Consider the following 21,597-nt stretch of genomic DNA (forward strand, 5'->3'; position numbering starts at 1 on the left):
TGAGAAAACTTTGGATACAGATAAATGTTATTTCCCCAACATCTATATTTCTTCACTATTTCTCTCAACAGAACTTTATACAGGTGAAAACAGGAAGCTTGTATAATGAAGCAGATAATATTTATGTATTTGTTTAATCTTAGATTATGTATTCTATTTACTACAGCTATTTCAAGAGAAGACAACAGGTTATAAAGAAAAAGCAAGAGATATCTCAAACAGATTCAATTACTTTTTTAACAGATACTGAATGACAACTTCCTCTGCATCAGCCTTGTCACTGCACAGTTTTAACTCATACAATCCACAGAATGAAACACATGCTTTAAGCAAGGCTCACTGTATTTCTAGCACAGGTGGCAAATACTTGCAGAGCAAAATTAATCACCTAGATTTATCACATTAATACTATCATTATTCACAACAAAATCCTAAGAGGATAAATGATGTGACAGAATCATTAACTGCATCACCATATTTGCAAAGCAAATATTTTAATATAGCAGCAGAAAAATACTTCCAGCAAAAAAGTTAAGTTTACCTTTTTTCATAAAAGTAATTAAAGAATGCTTTTTTTTTTTTTTTTTTGGACTGTTACAATAGGAAAAGCAATTTTGGTAATCTGCAGAGGGCACTGAAATTAAAATACTCTTGGTTTATAAGGAAGATTTTCTGGGCTTACAACTGCAATCTGTGGAGAGCACTTCCTAGCCCTTTCCAAAATCAGCAAATTGATCTGAAAATTAACTGCAACCCCAGTAATGCTTCACTATTCACTTACCACCATTTTCATCTGCAGTCCCATCTAACTGAGGTATAGAGAGATTAGTGAGGAGCATATTGCTACCACTCCACTCCATTTCTTCCTCTGAAGACGAATCCTCCTCCGTTGAGCTTCGGTGCATAGTTTTGCCTGCTGACCTAGAGAAAACAGCAGGGCTGATTAACACACAACACTTTATTGGAGGAGACCTCTAGCCTAGGGAACCTCAGCATCAAAGAGGCCTGGTGCTATGTGGTTGTGTGCTTAGAGGGAGCAGAGTTTTGCACCAAGAAACTCAAAATATTATCCAAGGTTGTTATTTTAAGAGGCAAAGGAGTTTTCCTTTTAAAAACTTGTAGAGAAGAATTGCACTACCCAATAGTTAAAAGTTAGAAAGCATTTAGATACCCTTCCTGTTTAAATTTTAGTGAAAATTAATTGCATTGCTTGAGAGTGCTTGAAGGAATCTTTATTACACAAATTCTCTCTCACCAGGCTTAACTAAAGTACAATCACAGAAACTAAAGTTTTGTGTCCATCCCTCCTTGCTCACTCTGAAGAAGTTGCTATTGCTAATTTCTAAGCCACTCTATGTTAACTACTTTACTTTGCCATTGTTACAGGCAAATCTGCTAGAAGATACAGAAAAAAAAAGAAAATTTCAACAAGCTTTAAGGCGGCATGGCTATATAGGGGATAGAAGCAGAAATAGGAAAGCCAAAATCCTAAGTCCCTCCTACAAAATACAACTCTAGAAGCCCTGGAAGACTGAATATCTTTTCCTTTGAAATAAACTTTCAGATAAACACGATTCATTTAAAAACAACAACAAACTGTTCTGTGGCTCTAAGAGAGAAATCCAGGATATTCAGGAATTTAATATTTTTTTTAAAGATAATAAACCCTACCTTTGTAAAGAAAATTTCAAACTCTGTTAGTTCAGTGTACGAATAGGTTATTGTGCAGTACCTTACAGAGTGATAATATCAGGGATATGAAATCACAGGCATGAAAAAACCAAAGGCCAAACCTGGAGATCTTACTTTTGAAGAACAGACATCTCTTATCTGTGGAGTTTAATTAGACATGGATTACATACATCATAACAACACAGTCATCTGAACGTGCTGCACACAGATCTTCTTGGATCCAGTAATGCCTGACAGTTTAGCAACTACAGGCTCAAATACGACTATGTTGGTTCTAGGCTAACTCAAGGCTGGAAGCAGCATGGAGAGCTAGTTGACTAGTAGCTTCATGGAAAAGGATGAGGGAGTCCTGGTGGGCAATCAAGCTGAACTTGAGTCAGCAGTGAGTCCTTGCAGTCAAAAAAGAAAAAAAAAAAAAAAAAAAAGAAGAAAAAGAAACAGCAAGCCAACTGCATTTTGGGTTGCACTAGCAAGAATGTAGCCAACTTGGCAGGTGTGAGGCTTCATCTGGAGCCGTGTGTTAGTTCTGGACTCCCTACTACAAGACATACATTTACAAACTGGAGCAAGTCCAACGGAGAGTCATCAAAATACCTGAGGGCTGATGCATGTGATGTGTAAAGAGAGGCTAAAAGGAATGGGTTTGTTCCTCCTTGAGAAGAAGCTAAGGTGAGATCTTACTGATATCTTCAACTACCTAATCAGTGGGAATAAAGAAGATAGATCTAGCTCCATGGGTGCACAGTCATGTGAGGACAGGCAATGGACACAATTTGCAACAGAAGAAACTAGATACAAAGCAAAAAGCCTTTGCCACAAAGGTGGTCATACACTGGAACAGGTGTCCCAGAGAATCTGTGGAATCTCTGTCCTTTGAGATGCTCAAACCTGAGGTGGACAAGGCCCTGGGCTATGCAAAGCTGCTCTGACCACTGGACATGACTCACAGGCATCTCTTCCATTCTGAATTATGCTCTGATTCTGAGCACGAAGCAAATCTTTATCAGCTCTAGTAAGCCCAGTTACACTTGAGCTGTCTTGTGCAGACAACAGCCTGGACCTCTCTGCACTCAAGCTCACCACTCCAGCCTTCAGGAAGACTTGTCTCTAATGCAGCACGATACCTCCTCATTAAGGAGTATAAGGATACCTCCTTCAAGAGCCAATTCAAGCCTAGCTGGGCTTCTAGCTCCCGTTCAGTGCCAGTCAAACTCAAGATGCTGTCTCAGCCAGCACAGCTTCCTACTTCAGCACCACATTCGTTTTGAGATGATGAAAACCTGGGAAATTCCTAATAACTAAAAAGTATGGATATTACAGGATGCATTAGGAAGCAATACAAACAGTGAGCCCAAGCAGAATCAGGTTGGATCTATCATCAGTCTCAAATTGGCTCTTTAGGCATTGGGCCAGCATTGGGTGGAAGCTAGAGACAACCATGCTCTCTTCTGAGGTTACTCCAGATTCTGCACGGATCACACTGATGCGAAGCTTAAAATTCTCTCCAAAAACAAGCTCACTCCACGTGGAAGCACCTAGTATGTACAATCTCCCCAGTGATTTCTGAGTGTGACAAAAGGCAGGCATACGTGAGCTAATCAAACTTGAACGAGCTCATCATGTCGGATGAGTTTTTAAATTGTATTCTTTATCGCAAAAAAAACCTGCTAACTCCTTCAGGATCTTACTTGATTCCAGAATTGTACAGTCATGCTTATGCAGAACTGTGCCTGAATTAATAAATTCTGTAAGACATAAATTGTTTTCACACAGAAACTGCCATTAAACTGAAGCTTAATGTTAAGTGTTTTAGATGGAAACTTCCAGATGCTGTAAAAATGGTATAATATTTTATATAATATTATAATACTTATACTGTGAGGAAGAAAACAAAGAAAATCCAGGGTTAAATAGGAAAAAGATCTTGAAAGGATCTTGACAGACAAAGTATCCCTAAGCAGGTGGCCAACTGAAAGCAGACCTAAAGGTCCACCTTTCTGTAAGGCTTCAGGAAAGAAAGAGTATTTCTGTGCCTCTCCTTTCCAAATCAAGGGTATAATTAGAATGGTTGAACTAAAGAAAAATATTATGTGTGTTAATCTCCTTACATCTCTGGATGGATTTCTAAATACTGGGAGGTCTACCCAAAGCCTGAGTGATAGAAAATTGGATACGACTTCTGTTAAGGCCTCTCTGTACTGATTTGACACAAGGTTATTATGACCTGAGAAGGTGTTTCAAGAATCTTAGCCTTACAGTATTCATGCTGCTGACCTTTAGCAGTCCAGCAGAGTGAGCAGTGTTCACGTTTTGATTTAAGCCTTGAACATGGAGACAAAGGAGGGCAGTTATCAGACTTCTGGGTGAGTCTTCATAAAAATATTTCTCAAACATTCACTTCAGTGAAAATTACAGGCACATCAGAAGTACCAGATGTATCTTCTGTTTGTATCATAACCAGAATATGACTTCAAAGGAAATTTACAACTAAAATCTTCCTATCAGGACTTATTGGGGAAAAAAACAATTCGTTTTTTTTCCTCAAACAGCAAACTAGAAGCTCAGGTCTAGTCAAACCTAAATATTTTAACCATATTTGCACGTAATACTGATGATTCACAGCACCAGCCAAACAGCTGCCTTCTATCCCAGACAGGCAGGGATTTTTCCAGTGTTTTCAACAGGGATCCCTCTGAAGTTCACAGAGATCGTAACTCACTTGAGGATGGGGGCAAAGAAGAGGCTAAGAGGGAAAATCTGCTAGGTTTAAAGGAAAATCAAAAACAAACAAACAAAAAACACTTAAGACAAACACACATATATACCTTCTTTTTGGCCCAGGCTCTTCAATGCTACTGTCCCACGGTTGGGACATTAACAAGCTAAGTTCCAATTCTTCTTTCTCACACTGTGGCTCGTTTTCTTCATCATCGCTGTTCTGGGAATTTCTACAGCTTCCAAGGGAATGATGGTGAGAGGCTGTTCTGTGGTTTCCCATCTGATACCCATCACTCTCCAGTCCAGCTAACAGATCAATCAGGGCCTCATCAGCACTGCTGTCCGCTGCAGAGAAAGCCCACACAAACAGAATCTGTATTTTGTTTTACTTGTAAACAACTATTTACAGTTGCTCATTAAAGCAAAACTCAGCAGCTACTGGTTTGTTACTACCCAAAGTTAGGAGGCTCCAGAAACAGAGTTTTCTTCATACCTGTCTTACTTGTCCAATTTTATGATTTATGCTCTTCTCCAGCTGCCTAACTAGAATACTGATCACTTGGTTTTTCATTTCTGCCCTCCTGCTCTGAGTTAACTGAAGTTCTTCTCTCTCCATCTTCCTACCTCCTCACACTCACTAATGCCTCACTACTCTCCTTTTATTTCAGCACGAGTGCCAGTTTCTGAACCATCACTGTCTTCTTTTGCTTTCACCATTTTAAAGGCTACATTAACTTTGCTGAACAATTCTCTCTATAAGACTTTCTGTCACTGCATCTCATGAAAGACGATGCTGATTTTTACCAACTGATTCTTATTTCTTCCTGTCCTCCCGTTTAATGCTTAGTTTTTTTCACCTCACTTTTCTTATCACTATAACCAATTCCCTCTAATTTCCACATGGAAAGTTTATCTGATTTCACTCCTGCCTTGTTTTTTTTTCAGATTTCCTTTATTTGACCCAAACTGTAAACTGACTCATGCACTTGTCTTCTCAGTCTTCACTCTGTTTTGACCCCTCTATAGAAACCACAATGATTTCTTGCTCTAGTCTTGTTTACCTGCTCATCATCTGACTTGATAACCAATTTATGATGACCAATCTATCAGGTATGTTCTATACCTCTCTCTCCTGCTCCTCTGGCTTAAGAGCTGCAATCTACTTTCCCTCCTCAGGAAACATCATACAATGATCAACATTTTTAGCTACCACCACCTCTTCTCATCTATAGTTCTCTCTACATCCAAACCCTTGCCTGTAACACTTTCATACCTACTTTTACCAATAAACATATTTGCATTGTACATGTAGTAAGAGCAGGTGGCTACAGTTTGCCAGGTTTCCCTTGATCCCATCCAAACTTTCTAGTGTCAATTTGAGAGCATACTAGTGCTCTCTTATTTACACTAATGCTTTCTTTTACTTACGGAATGATGTACATATTGAGATGGTATGAATTATGTTCATTTCAATTTTCTGAAAGTATTTTAACTATTCTCTACCAAAAGTTAATTTTCAGACTACCATTTTACCGTGGGTTTTTTTTTTTTTTTTTTTTTGGTGGCATCCGTATTTGTTCCTTGCCACAGTCTTTTGCTTTGCTCTCATAGTTTCATTCTTTGTTTTTCTTTGTCTTCAACCATTTTTTTGCATTCATGCATTTTGAAAATATTTCTGCTATTGCAATTTGCCTCTAATTATCAGAATACTATTGTCTGGTATCTCCAAAGAGTTGGACACGTAAAGATAAACTGAAAGCACATTCTCTATCAAAACTTTGAGAAAGACATAGCATCTGCAAGAGGATCATGAAGAGACTGCCAAAATGCTCTTTATTCTGATAGTTCTAGTCCTATATTCCTAGGAGCACAAAGAAAAGCTATATGCAGAAAACACTGAGCTAACCTGGCAAGATGTACCAGCTTAGCAGACTGATAAAGCATAGTTCTCTACTAACATATTCTCCTGATGACACGATCAGAAAATATGGAAGTTTTTTTTTAGTTTTTCTCCCTCGCAGGAAAGAAGTCTCAGTCTGCTTCACACGCCCCCTGAGGTGAAGTACTTATTTTCATGACTGGTAACATAAGTGAACACAACAGGAGCGTGGAACAGTAAAATAGCCTGGAAGAAAACACAAATCCCAGTCGTACTCACTAAAAGCTGTAGTCTGATTCAGTCTTTGAGACAAAGGCTGAAAGCTCTGGCTATTCTCCACAATGTTCAAAATTGCTTCTTCGTTAATAAGTGCTTCCTCTTCTTTATCAGTATGCATCCTATTAGCTTCTTCAAAAGGAGACAAAAAGCAAAAGGAGAAAACTTGCAAGAGTCACAGACATCAAAATATTACGAGAAAAAGCCACTTATACTTGAATAATAAAATCCATTTTATTTTCATTATTTGCTATAGCATTTTTAAAAGGCTGATTCTAACAATTATGAAAATAAAATCAAGTAACATTTCAGTGCCTTTCATTACAAACATCCAAATCTACCTCGGCTTACTGATTTATGCCTAAACAATTCTACTGTTAAAAATACTCACCTTTATTCATCTTTTTATCTTTATGCACTTCAACAATATTAGCTGGCGTACATGGAAAGGCTTCAGGAGAAAGTACCTCGGAATGCAGTGTTAGCTCAGCAGAGAACTCCTCTGATCCATTACTGTAGTCCACTGATCCTGACAACGTTCTATTAATTGAAAAGCAATTTTAAAATGCTATTTAAGGTTAGCAAAGAATAGCACAATTTGTGGAAAACTGCTAAAAAACTTACACAGAGAAGTCATTTTGCTTGAGGATTTCTTTAAGTCGCTTCTGAAAAAATTTTTCACTCTCTGTTGCTGGCAAAAATCCACGCTCTTTAAAGTTTAGAAAAATATTATTCAGCTTTAATTAAACTATCAACATACAATGAGAAAGATATGTATGAGAGTTAAAATTACTAATTATACTAGCAAATAGTTCAAACTAGAAATGTCCATTAATTTTAAGGGCCAAAATTGAAGGCTTATTTTTTCAAGTGTATTTAAAACACCTTAAAATATTTCACTGCAAGTATCAGGAGCATCCACAGATCACACTGCAATTACATCAAGATTAGCATCAAGGAAAAGAAAACTCAGTGAAAAAAAATTGAAAAATCTGGCTCTGAATGGCATTATACAGAGACAGAAGAAAAGACTACAGTCAGAATGCAGTGTGCCTTAACCAAGAACCTGTCTCTTTCCCTTCTGCAATCCTCAGAGGTTTACCTGCCAAATACTGGCCACCTTTTAAAAGGAAGACAGCCTAAGTTATACAGACAAGAGTCTTGTTTGTTATGCAGTTAATTCACAGAGCACAGTCCTTCCTTTGCAATGAATAATAATGAATAAAATCACAAGTATTTGTTCATCTTTTTTAAAAATTTTAATCTAAAAGCATTTTAGTTCAAATTATTTTTTAAAAATATTTCCCATAGTAAAACATGCAATCTGGATTCATTCATTCATTCAGTATCATTCATTCCTCCCGCAGTGCTTTGCAGCTTGCTGAATCAAGACGTTTTTAGGCAAACTTTATGTTCTTTAATTTGCTATGCACATATTGGGCAATGAGTATGTTTCGAACTGCAAAATCATCAAAAAACCACTGCAACTTGAGGCACCAGTTTCAATTCTGTCTCCTGCTTTTCGTTCAAAGTTTTTGATAAACAACTATGCAGTATTTTTTACCTTGTGAATCAGGTGTCTTAATCTGAGAAGATTCAGATTTCTCTCTCCGTCGCTGCTTTTCATCTTCCCATATAGCTTGCAAACCAGGGTTCCTGCCAATCTGGGCTGAAATATGCAATAATATATGAGGATAAGTTTGTCATTGTGATAAAATGTGCACATAAAAAAAAAAAAAGACACCCTATTTCATCTAATACCATTTATAATTTTAACTTATTTTTTATTGCAATTCTTGCCTTACTTGAGGATTCAGTGTTCTTTTTTTTCAGTATCTTTGGATTTTACTGGTCTTACAAAGTGAGAGCACATGCATGCATGTACACACACGTTTACATAAACAAATGAATATCAACAAAAATTAAAGTCAAGTAAGTGCAAAAAGAAGCCAAAATTATCTCAAAGATCAGTAAGTAACAACTCATTATGCTGATATTTCATGTACTCTTCTTATAAGTCTAAAGCCTCTGTTATGCACTAACAACACTCTTTTCTTTTGCTCTGATTGCAGACTATTCTCATAATCTAGTTTCTTCCAGTATTCGTGTAAATAATTTTTATTTTATAGCTTTGTAGATGAACAGGTCACATCTTTTTCAGACTGAAATCTGCACTGAGGTTTTACTGAGTTGAGCCTTTAAAAGACATGTATAACAACACAGTCCCTACTCTAAAATGTTTGATGTGAAAAAAATATCAATACTCCACCTTCAATATCCAGTTGATTTAAAATATCAGCAGCTACTGCATCCACCTCCAATTCACAGGTACTCTGCGGCTCAACATCCTTCAATATTAGAGAGCTAGGACAATATAAACAGGGCAAGTTAAGATTACCACTGTGTTCCTTTTGAACCACACACATCATCACATGCTTCCAACCAGTGTTTTTGTAAGAGGGAAGAGAAAGAGATGGTTATTTATCATTAATATTAGATAAAGATTATAGTAATTATTGTAATAAACTGCTCCTCATGTACAATATGCACTCTTGCACGGATCTTTCCATCAACAGCACCAAATGCATTAGCACAATCCAGTACCAAGAAAATCTAGTCAGATGGATTTTCCTTCCTCATTCACCATTTTGTGCCTTGGTTTGGAACCACAGTTCCAGCCTCAGAAATCCTGGGGTGGAATAGAGTCCATCTGGATTCTCCATACACTCTGAAGAGAAGTCCCTATAGCTCAAGGGAGTCAGATACGTTGCATTTAAGATCTACCTATCGCCAATGCCTTCTGCGGAAATTAATTATGAATATGAAACCCAAAAGAAATGTAGAATTAAACTGCTTAGACATGCAGTTTGTAAGAGCAAAATTCTAATGACTTTTCAGAAAACGTATGTGGAAAAAAAACCTTCACAAAAATCGCTTGAGTTTCTAAAAAAGGTATCAAGAAAGATAGATTGTACACTAAAAACAAGAAAAGAAAAAGCCCTAAACACATTCTGAATCTTCAGCATTCCAGAAATTAAAAACATTCACCTTACGCCTCCTTTTGCAGAGGTCTATGGTACTGGCCATGAGTAGCCCAGCGATTATTGGAAATTAGCATTGAAACCACTTCAGCTACAAACTGCTCCAGAGAAGGGCTCTGAAACACATGCTCTGATTTTGAAGCAACAAAAGCTCCCCTGGGGTCTTTTAAACTGCAGAAACGGAGCTGGTTTAAAACAGCCGAGCCCCCGAGGGGCAAGGTGAAGGGCTCCTCTCACAGCAGCTTCAGTGGCCCTTCTGATCTGCCCCCGCATCACTCCTTTGCTTTCCCATGACAGAATCATCCCTTCCTCCATGAGCTTGGGTTTTACTGCTTGGAGGGCAAAGGCTGAGGAGAAAACAGAAGAATTCTCCCATGATGGGGAGAAAAAGTTGTAGGAGGAGAGCTGACTTAAATGAAGAGGATTAGTTACTTAAAGAGGCAGCATGAGACGCACTTTTATTGACTACTATGGAGATCTGAAGTGCACCAAAAGAGGTGAAGAGATTCGTAATCCCTTCAAACATGAAATACTGCGGCCACGATACTAGAGGAACTTTGTAAGAAAAGCACTGGTAAAAAGTGCTTTCTAAAACTGTCAGATAACATTATCACCTACACAGGAAGCCCAAACTGTTAGGCTGCAACTACTTTATTACCTCTGTATTTATTTCTCCACCTGTGAAGAAATAATTTCAGTTGAAATACTGACTTTCTGCATCCTTAGAGAACATACTGAGACCTTACAAAGAAATTAAAACTTATATTTAACCATAAATAGTGTAGTTTTGAAACTGTCCATCAGAGTACTGGAGATTAAAAAAAAAAAATCCCAGTGCCATAAAGTTACAGCTCCACAGCCTAACAGTTTAGGCAAAGAACTGTATGACAAGATAGGAATGAACCTGCAGTCTACAATCTAAGCTTATGAAGCAAGCCCTAGTGTTTCTGTTGAGCAGTTTAGGGAAAAGTCAGAGAGGACTGAAAGGAGGCATAATTATCAGTTACTGATGATTACCAGATCCTTCTATATATCACGTTAATACAAAGCAGTAGTTTGACTACTCAGCTGACACGTTGCTTGCCTCTGTGGAAAGGAAGGACTAATCCTCTACGTTCGACTGAGAGGATCAGATGACAATTTCAGATGAGAGATGCAGCAGAAACCACAGTGGACCCATTTCTTCCTCTAACAGGTCATAAGACACTGGAAAGAAGACTCCACTTTACTGGAAAGTAAAATCCTGTATTACACAATACAAAACTGAGAAACGAAACAGAAGATGTCTCAGAAAACAGATTTTGAGCCAAGATAAGGAGAAAGTAGCACATACCAAAAGACAATTTCAGAAATTCCCAGGCACTTAACGTTTTGAAAACAGAAAACAATATTGAAATAACATTCAATAATTTCTGGGCAGTCATACTTACAAAATTTGCATTGTGAAGTTCTGTAATAGTAGCTATATAGTAACTATATAGTATTTCTGTATAGTAACTGTAGCATTACAAGTTTACTACACATTTTTACTCTTACAGAAAAAGAAGGCCAAGTAGGCCATTTCCTTATTCTAAGCATCAAGAAGCTGTCTAGCAGAGCCAAGAAGCACTTTTCCTGTAGAATTCATTAAGTGCTGTAAGAGCTCGTGCATTAATACGGAGCTGCTAATGCCACCAGGCAGCAGGACTGTTTCGGAGTTACCGAGAGAACGAAGCAGATCCCACAGCTGCTCGAGCAGGGCAGCTCAGCCCCTCAGCTGAGGTAGCCTGCTCATGCCCAGAGCACGCTTTGGAGCACCGGCCATCGCTATCACTTCTCCTCCTTCCCCATCACACTCTCAAACAGGAAACGAGCACCTAATACGATAAAAAAAATGAATACTTTTCCTGTGCTTTTTTCAAGCTCACGTGTACCCAAGCACTGAGCTGCTTGGTTGGAGGTTGCTGGCAGTGCATGCGACAGGAACCCCAAGCAAAATAGATCTTGCATCGATCGCAAAAGAACGAACCGCTACATCTCGGGGAAACAAGAGGATGGGAAAAGGCAACAAAGTTTGTCTGCTTCCTTCATGTGTTCCTGGGACAAGTGAAAAGGGTGCAGAATGCACGTGGGTCCCTGATAAAAGCTTTTAATTTTCATACATCCCCCTTTGCTAAACGACACAGGGAAACAACCCGGAATCTGGATGAGATCTGGCTTTTTCTTGACCTGATTTTTCCTGGGGGATACTAGGACAGCAAAGGTCAGAGCTTTTTACTTTCAGTTATTTCCTTTTTAAAAAAGGATCCAACCCAACAAAATGAGGGAGAACATTATCTCATCTTAAGAGCAAACATATTTTTAGTGTTTGTGACCTAAAGTTTTTTTTTGATAACTAAAACTATTAATCAAACATTTGCTTTTCCTCTGACAAAAAGAAAACATTTTCTCAAAAAAATCTTTTTTCCACAACCCCACCAAGAACATGGCCAATAATTTGTCTTGAGAACTGACTAATACCAGGGGCAGAATTAGCTAAAAATTTTCCAAATAATCATAACTCTTATAGAGAAGGGATTCTAATCTGGATTTGTTTTATAAAAATAATGCTGCATTCAGCATTGTTGAATTCAGCATTGTTGAATTCAGATGCTGTTTTCTAAGCAAACTGGTAGTAGTCACCATAACTAAGTCCATTTTTCCATAATAATATTAATCTGAAACATGTTTTGCCTGCAAGTCACTACGATTCATGTGATTTGGGCTCGTCTCCATTTCATAAGATTTTGCAAACGGATCTGTATTAGGTTTTAGAAGGAGGCAGGCTCATTCTGCCCAAGCTCTGAATCAGGCAGATTTAAGGAGTCTTTCAGTCAAAAATTACAGAATTTCAATTAACACAACATATAATTCAAGCTAAAAAACACTGAGCAAACAAGAAGCCTTTTCTGCAATAAACTTAGACTTTATCATTGTAATTCTCATTAATGTTTTCAGGATTATGGCAGAGCTGGCTGTCAAACACTCCAAAGACTGATGTGATAGTAAGAGGGACAAGCTGGATTTTCCAAAGACTTTAGAAATATCTTTTCAATACACCTGAGTCATTAACCTCTCAGGATTTAACACCCTTGCCTAGGCAAACAGCTGGACACTAGCAATTGCAGGAGACAGGCCACCAGCTCGAGCTTCTGCAGCTTCTAGGTAGGTACCTGAGGCCAAGCCACCGATCATTCCCTCCTCATGAAAAGCTCCAAGGGAGCATGAGAGCACAGCAGCTTTAACCTGACCATTTATCATTTTAATTTACTCTGAATAGGACAAAAACATCTAGTGAAAGAAGTTGCAGTACAGGCTTGCTCCCTTTTTTGCTGTTGTTTCTCACCTAGAGCAAATACACACAGAGTGTCAAGAGAGTGTACAAAGGACCTGTACATCCTACTCTTCCAAGCCAGGTACCAGCCAAAGTTTTCCAAAGCTTTCATTCTGCAGGGCAGAACATAGGTAAAAGTGATCTCAGGGCACGTCTTGGTGTCGTACAGTTGCGTGAAAGGTAGGTCTGAGTGAGGTAGCACAGGAAGCAATGCAACTGCAAGAGCCTGTGGCTTATTCAGCTAAGAAACAGAATGAGTCAGAGTCGCACAGAGTTGCCATGGCCAGGCTACCTGAGACATGCAATTCATTTTAAATTACCTGGTATTTCTGTGTATGACACTGACAACAGCACTGCAAAAACTATCTTTATCCAAGTCACGGGAATATCCAGCAAACGTGCACATTTTATTAAGAGCTGAAAGGCTAGATAAAAACATGCATATCCTGACAAGTGAGAAAAACAATTATAGTAGCAGAAATCTTTAATGTTACACAAAGACTAGAGTGTGCGATTGTGTTATCTGTCACATTTCTCTCCATTTCCATATCAACTGGAGTTCAGCAGCAGATCTTGCTTTTGAGAAACTCTTTGGTTTTTTTAAATCCATCCTACCACTCATTCTGCTTTTAACACACCGTGTCCGACTGGCAGACTCCTCAGGCAGATGACTCCAAGCCTGATGTTTACCAGGCGGATTTCTCCCTGGAACCTGTAAGAGTGTTTCATCGTTTATTATCAGCTACCTGAGGGATAACATCAATGAGTCTCATGTGAAGAACTCATCTCATCAAAGCTGCTGGATGGCACTGACGGGCCCAAGTGACTACAGCATTTTTTTTTTTGGTAGGCTTTGCAGGTTCCAGTCTGATAACACTGGCAAGTATTGTACCTACAAGCATTAAATCAATGATTCCTCGGCACTAATGGCTTTGGCGTTTGCCTGCTTCACAACAGAATCATTGCAAACTAGATTAAAAGGGAGAAAAAAATATCAGCCCCTGGCATAGTACAGTAAGCTAATTACAGCAGCAAGTTCATAATTCAGAGACTTGCCAGAAGCCAGACAGGACACGGCTGGGGTAAACGCTGCTCTGGAGAGTGATACAGCAGTAAAGTGCAAGCAAGTAGTGAAAAGTGAGTTCAGTTACCAACAGGCCTTGGCAAAAGTGGCAAAAGTTTGTTGAAAGGAGGATTTGCTCATCCGAAATACTGCCTAAGTTACATTGTGAACGCTGTCTTGCACAGTGCATCCCAGGCACCCAGAATCAGACTTGCATGATCAGACAGTAAGGGATCTTCCAAAGCCAAGAAATCCCGTATCAGCAGCCTTGACATCATCAAACTGGAGATTTTTGTGTCGCTTGCAGCAAGAAGTGACAGATACATATTAGTCTCTTTAAAACTGATTCTGGATTCACACAAACCAGGATAATGGGTCTAGCAGATACCCTCATCACAAATAACACCATGATATACTGTAAGTAAGAATACAATTATCTCATTAACACAATTATATAGCAGACTAACAATTCTTGTGTTCTCAAGTGACTGTGTTGTCCTCTTTTCCTTTTTCTTTCAAAAGCAACCATATTTTTAGAACAAATTTTAAAGGAAGTAAGGAAGCAGGAAGGTAAGCTCTGGGATAAACTGCAGGATAAAATGGGATTAACTGCAGGATGAGTTTGATATAAAATTTGTGTAGATTTAGAATAAAGAAGAGTGTGGATTTTTTGCTTTGCAGTGACACAGAGTTCCTACAGTTATGCTAGAACTAATAAATAATTAATAATAAAATAATAAAATAGTTTTGTATATAAAGGAACATAAAACTATCAAATATAAAACAGTTTAGACTAGAGAAGACACCAATAAGCATTTAATTTCTTAAAGAATGCAAAGACCTGGCTAAAGGTGAAATACCCATACGTAACAAAAGACAGACAGGCTGCAGGGTAGATGGAAACTCCTTAGAACTGAATGCAGGCCAGCTTTTGGGACCGAGTTTATTTCACATCTCATTAATGTTGTTTGCAGTAAATGCAAGAGCGTGCTAAGGACAAGTGCTGATAAAGCAAAGCTGGTAGCCAAGACTGGATACACAGCCAGATCACAGTATCAAAAAATGAGAGTCAGACAACTGAGAACTAGAATCAGAGAAACACTTTTATAATAGGATCCTATATGAACTTGTAAGAATTTCTGAATGCAAGATCATCATTCAAAGGAAAAAAAAAAGAGAGAGGGAGGATCGGTCTTGGCTGTAAAGCAAAAAGTGCAACTGGAGAGAACTTGTTTGTTCCATTATACCAAATTCAGATGTTATATTCAAGATGAAATCCCAATGCATGACATGCTGAATCTTATAAATGATGTGGAGAAGACTGGCAGGATATATCCCAAAACTAAGAAGATGGCTAGATGCTTTTTATTATTTACAAGAACATCAGAAAAATCCATTAGCAGGTGGACTTGTTAGGCTAAATTATGCAGATTGAGGTAGAACCAGCTATTTTCTGTATTTTCACCATTTTTGTGGGGGGGCAATTACACATACATTCCTATTATAAATAACAGACTGGCAGAAGAGACACGCAAAAATTCTAAGTTGAGATTCTTGTGCAGCTGCTGCTATTCAAAATATACAAACTGGAGGACTTTCATAGCACACTATTTATATTAGGAAAGCTTATTTATTTATTTATTATTTAAAATATAAAGGTCACACACAACACTAAATGAGACACTGGAATCCTGTAGTATATTTAAGTTGCCCCTAATAAGAAAATACAGGACACAACAGAAGAGGTTAGGTATGCTGACCTTGGTATTTCATCTTCTTCCCATCGAATAAAAGAGACGCTGTTTGAATTTTCTGACAAATGATTTTTGAGACATTCATTTCCACCTGATGTATCACCTAGGAAAAAAAATAGTTAAAAAAAAAAAAAGAATTAGCTATGCTGCAATGTTTTTTACATACATAATAATATAACTGACCCTGCTATTTAGTACTAGAAGTCCAAACACTTCTAAAGAAAAACAATACTGCATATTCTAGGCTTCAAAAGTAATAAGGTATCACTAAGGTGATTTACTTATCTTAAAAACAGGCACATATAAAAACATATTCCTAGTACATTAACAATACTAGAATAAAATTTGCTGTGGTCTAATCACGGCTTAACCTAAATTCCATCTTTTCCATTTTGAGCAAGTTTCAGAGGAAAACACAGGTAGTCTGATGTAAACATAAGGATTCCCAAGTGTCTGCTTCCTCAGACGAGATCCCAATGGAAATCAGGAGCCAAACAAAGCACTAAGCTCGACTTAACACTCTTCCTTCCTCTTCCCTATCCCTGAGAGTGAATACTCAATATATCCCAGCAAACAGTGACAGTGGAACCTGTGATGAACGCAGACTGTCTGACAGGCAAAGACAGAAATGAACTGTACAAGTTTGCTCAGGGGTCTCAGTTTAAGGAATGGTCCTCTCTGGTTTCTTCTTGAATCTTAACTCCTCAAATTAATGGAGGACAAAATATACAGGATGTGCCACAAGGAAAAAGCAAAGCCTAGCACGGGAAGGATGAGGGGGTGGAAGACAGGAAATTACTCAGTTTCCCACTTTCACACAAAAGACCATCCTGAACTTCGAATTTACTCCATTTACCTTTCGGCAACAGCAAAAGCTTTTTTTATTTGCTACAGCTATGGTAATTACTGAATTCAATCGTCAGAGACCGTTCATAAATATTTATAAAGAACATACATTTTTATTCGACATTTTCAAAAGCAAGTTTCACAAGGGAGTGTTAAACACAGGCAGAGCCAATTGTCCACTACCTGGAATAACAGAGATTGGAACATCTCATGTAACAGAAACAGTATTAAAGAAGTCCTTGGGGAATACACTGCCAAAATGCCTTGGAAGCACTTAGAAACAACCAAAATTTTGCCACCTGGACCCAGCCTAATCCCTGCAAATGCTGTCCCTAAATCAATCTCCCAAGTGCGCTGACACTCAGCTACTAAATCATCGTGGAAAATGTAGTGTAGTCTAAAGACATGCCAATGTTTACGCAGCAGCCAGCTCCAATTCAGGCAAAACTGTGCTAAAATGGTCTGTGCCCTGGAGTTCCTAAGCAGGAATTCCAGGAAGAAGCTGCAAATTACCTGAAATGACTCTGAAAGAAGCCAGCTCCAACCTTACGCAGCTTAATGCCCGTCATGTTCAGAGATGACTCCTCTCCTGGGCAGAGCAGCTCCTGGAGGAAACGCAGCCCTGTTTTCTCCACGGGGCATCTCAGCTAATTCAGCACACGAAAACGCAAGCTGCCTCTGCACAGGGGCCCCTTTTATTCCTTCTCCATCTGGAACTTAGCTAATCTAGGAGTTGACTAACCAGGACCGAATAGTTATGTGTTTTAAAGGACACACCAAATAGGCAACATCAGAGGTCTGTGAGGAAATTTTGCTAATTTGAAAATATATCCTACTATATGTATTAAAAACAAACACTTCATTTCAAATCCCGGGACAGTGTTAGGACATTTTTTTTCTTTTCTCTGAACTCTACTTTCAAATACTTCCAGGCCTGAGGCCCAGAGTCCAAGGTGACTTTTTTTTTTTTTTTTGTTTTAATAGCAAAGTTACTGAGAGGGATTTAAGGACACTTAATAGTCCTGTTTCTTTTCTTGACATCAAGATCTTGTAGGACGGTATCAGTGATACATCTAGACCTTTTAGAGCCAAGTTCCAGGAGATTCATCCACTGGAAGTTTGGTAACTGTTTTAGTGGCATATGGTGTGCAAATAAACCTACCTCCTTCCTTCTCACTATCCATAAGGAGAAGGATTTGGAAAGAAAACAGAACTCCTGCTTCCTCAGCAAAGGCAAAGTGTTCCTGTCACTATAAACTTGCCTGCTTACCTCGCAACCTTCAAAACACCCTGCTCATCTGAGTGAGAAAAATACCACTGGATACAGGCTCCCGAGGTATGATTACTACACATTTAGCAACAGATCTACCAATGAATTTTCTATTCCTTCCTAGATGATTCTTGTATCATCATCTGCAAGGGAAGAAAAAGAGCATTTGTGGCACCTATTTAGACAACACTTTACACTGCTATCCCAAATGCAGTGTTGATCCTGGCCAGTGAGCCATGAGCATGGGCTGGGCTAGGTGTGCTAGGGGTGCAGTCTGCTCTTGCTAGCAGCCCTGCTGCTATTACGTGATCAAGCTGGGACAAGCTAGCTTGCCATTTTCTTGCTTTTATTCTACTGGATTTTCCCCTACAAGAACAGGTCAAGACCAGCAGTCTCAGCCCATGCTCCTTTTCTGTTCCCTTCTTCCCACTCAAGACCTAAATCTTTTATACAAATGGCTTACATCTCGCTTTTCTACGCTTTTCAAATGATAGATTAAAAAATGATGGATAAAGAATTGGAACAGCCACTCCCTAAAACCAGATTGTACTTCTCCACTTTGGGATATTTGGAAAGCTACAGATACCTGACTACACTTCCTCAGGACTGCAGATCCTGAAGCCTAAGCTTCTTTCTTCCTACAGTGCCGACAGTAGCAACAAGCGTGGCCTATCACTGAGTATGGAGAGCCTCCAAACATCTTCTAAACGCTTTGCTAGAGATTAGAATCAGGTATGAAACCCCATGCACTAACCTATCTCTGCCTAAACAGATGCACATAATAAATATGGGGAAAAATTGAAGACACTGTGATTTTTATTTGCCGTTTTACAGGTATTTTACTAGTTATTTTGCTATCTTGCTTGGTTTATCTATTAGAACAGTAACGATTTAACTAAACAGTGCTTATTTTCCTTTTACATTGCAAATACCAAACTAATTATTAAAATTAAAACTAAATACCTCCTTTATGCAGACATTCGTATTTCAAATTTCACCCAGGAGCACATAACAGTAGTACAAATGGAAGCATTTTAAATAAAATGTTATTTGTCAGAGGACCGTAACTTCATCTAGCTAAATTTTGTCAAGGCACTGCAGCAGCAAAAAAAAATTAGTTGTAATTGATTTACGGTTCAAAAACAAATGTCCAAAAAATCTGAAAACACTATTTGTATATTATCTCTCATGTAAATTCCTCAGCTAAATATCAATTATTCTAAGGCAAAATTCCTCTGAAGAGAGGCATATGTCTTGTGAACAGAGTCCAACCCACACCACTGGCAGAATACAGTGTTTGCCATGTAGCATCTCGGTTCCTGGAGCAGGTTATTCCTCCATCCCATCACACAGGCACAAAGAGGAACGACGATGGAAAGGCACACACAGACTTTGACACAAAAAGCAAACCGTAAGGCAACAGCACAGCACTCATTCAGACAGAAAACAATTGCTTGGCCTTAAGAAATAAACACCTTACTTTTTCTCCTCGCCTTTCGGAATTTGACAGCAGCCAGGTTTATTAAATTCATTCCATATAAGTTGTAGTCTATAAAGAGTTGAAGGAGGTAGGGAATATGGGCTTCATGAGGCTGGTAAGATTTGTTCATGATGGCTCCACCTTGCAGAAGCTCACATACTCTAAGATTAAAGACAAATAAGAACGAGACAAAAATTTGATTTAGATTTTAGTAAAATAAAAATCAAACATCTTAACTATTTCCTTAGCATTTTAACTTAAGAACTTTGTTGCCACAATAGTGATCTGCAAAAACAGATCTCTGCTAACAAGTAATTCCATATACCAGTATTAATTACCGAGGAATTTAAATCCTCTAGCTTAAAAAAAAAAAGGTAGCATGTAATACTATTGCAATTCATTCAAAACCATTACAGTCCATCAAAATCTTTCTGCAGAACCACTGTGCTAGCTGTACGCCTGCAGACCAACAATAACTCTGCAAGTCTCTCCAGTTCTTTTTGACACATATGTAAGGAATTCATACATCATTTTCAAGGCACATACTGTACAAAGAGAAGTAGTATTCAACAGCTTCCAGCAGGCATGACAGATCTGATCTTTTTAACATCTGCAAATCCCTGCAACTTTTTGGGTAATTATAAATCCATGTGATAAATGTATTTGAAAGCAGTACAATATCTAAAAGCCAGGGAAATACACTAACTGTGCCTAAATACAATAAAATACTTTTCAAAACAAGTTGCTCCCCCCGCCAAAAAAAAAATGAAATGCCATTCCTTGTTTGGACGGAAGCAACTCAAACATGAAAAGCTCCAAAGTGAATTTTTAAACAACTGACACTCAGTTATACACATATATATCCTATATCATCCATGCAGAATTTTACTAGCTTAGAACCAAAAAAAAAAAAAAAAAAAAAAGAAGCTAATCCTATCTTATGATAATGTATTATTTAAAAAAAAAAAAGGAAGAGGACAGGTAATATTAAAATCTACAGAGATTTCAAACCATCTTTTACAAATAATTCTTAATTATTCCTCCTAATTCCTCCTTATTTATCCTCCGATTCACTGCAATTAATATTCTGCTAAAGTTAAAACCAACAGTGCTTTCCTTGAATAAAACTTTGCTTTATTACATAATAATTTTGTTGCTTTTATTGTTAAAATGGGGCATCAACCTTCCTTCCAAACTGACTTTTTCATTCAAGATACAAGAAAATCAGCCAGACTCCTGATCCAGAGTCAGTATCACCTTGTCCTTACCTTTTAACCATTGCAGGATTGTAAAGATAAATCTTCATAAAGTGTCTCTCCTTTTCATGGTAACCATAAAACGGCCTGCAGAGAAAGAAGTGAAAACAAGAAGCCAGTCAGTTATGCAGCGGAATTTGTTCAACTTCAACTTAACGTAGAAATCCTTAAAACTGAGGGGGAGCAGAGAAGTAGAGCGAAATTCTGCATTTCCAGGAGAATGAAAATTCCCACGTGTCAGGCCACTGTAATGCATTGTAATCCAAATGTTTTTCTTAAAAACAAACTTTCAAAACTGAAATGTCCCTTGTGCAAAGGCCAATTCTTTAAAGACATATTCTGTGGAATCTTAACCCTTCATCTTTGCACATTATTAATGCATTTTCTGAACAGGCAGTTTCTACGAGATAGTGACTGGGGGGAGTCAGAGGTGCTACCCACACACACGTGGCTACCTGGGAAGAAAGAAGGAGGCACCGAAAGGAGGATGCAGAAGCCTGGAGGGGGGCACTGGGGACCAGAGCGTGGCCACGCAGCACAGACTGCACCAAGCCCCTCCACCTAGGTGGGTTCAACGACGGTCGTATACAAGGGACCGACCACAAGCTTGTCAGACATGGGCAACTATGACATGAGAGATAGTGAAGGTTGTTTGGAACCTGCCACTCGTTTTCAGCAGGACCAAACTGGTTTTTTTTTATTGTTTGTTTTGTTGTTGTTTTCATTTTATTTGGAGAAATGCCATGTAATCAAATCTAAGAGGAGGGCTACATTACTAAGTACTACTGACTGTATTATATACTAACACAGTATACATACGAGGCGATACCAAATACAACAGCAATAAGACATGGACGTGTCAAAATATGCAAAAAGTTACCTTCTTTAACCTGCTTACCTTCTTTAAAACTTTCTTTAAAGAAAGAAGGTTTAACACTCTGTTTCTCAGTTTTCCCACATGTAAGCACAT

At 38.3% G+C, this 21,597-nt stretch overlaps 1 protein-coding gene across 1 annotated transcript in view; it reads right to left on the reverse strand.

Annotated features, from left to right (window-relative positions):
* Positions 1 to 21,597, reverse strand: part of REV3L (REV3 like, DNA directed polymerase zeta catalytic subunit) — an 87,677-nt gene that overhangs the window by 42,662 nt on the left and 23,418 nt on the right. Inside the window, exons 3-12 of the mRNA XM_026040706.1 lie at positions 20,640 to 20,714; positions 19,372 to 19,532; positions 15,782 to 15,878; positions 8,835 to 8,929; positions 8,130 to 8,234; positions 7,190 to 7,274; positions 6,957 to 7,105; positions 6,569 to 6,697; positions 4,518 to 4,755; positions 782 to 921 (exon numbers count right to left, since the gene is read on the reverse strand). Coding sequence (XP_025896491.1) covers positions 782 to 921; positions 4,518 to 4,755; positions 6,569 to 6,697; positions 6,957 to 7,105; positions 7,190 to 7,274; positions 8,130 to 8,234; positions 8,835 to 8,929; positions 15,782 to 15,878; positions 19,372 to 19,532; positions 20,640 to 20,714 — 1,274 coding nt within the window. The remainder of the gene's footprint in view (positions 1 to 781; positions 922 to 4,517; positions 4,756 to 6,568; positions 6,698 to 6,956; positions 7,106 to 7,189; positions 7,275 to 8,129; positions 8,235 to 8,834; positions 8,930 to 15,781; positions 15,879 to 19,371; positions 19,533 to 20,639; positions 20,715 to 21,597) is intronic.

This window comes from Nothoprocta perdicaria, unplaced genomic scaffold (genome assembly GCF_003342845.1).
Source record: "Nothoprocta perdicaria isolate Ctin4 unplaced genomic scaffold, notPer1 scaffold_261, whole genome shotgun sequence".
NCBI classification, from domain to species: Eukaryota; Metazoa; Chordata; class Aves; order Tinamiformes; family Tinamidae; genus Nothoprocta; species Nothoprocta perdicaria.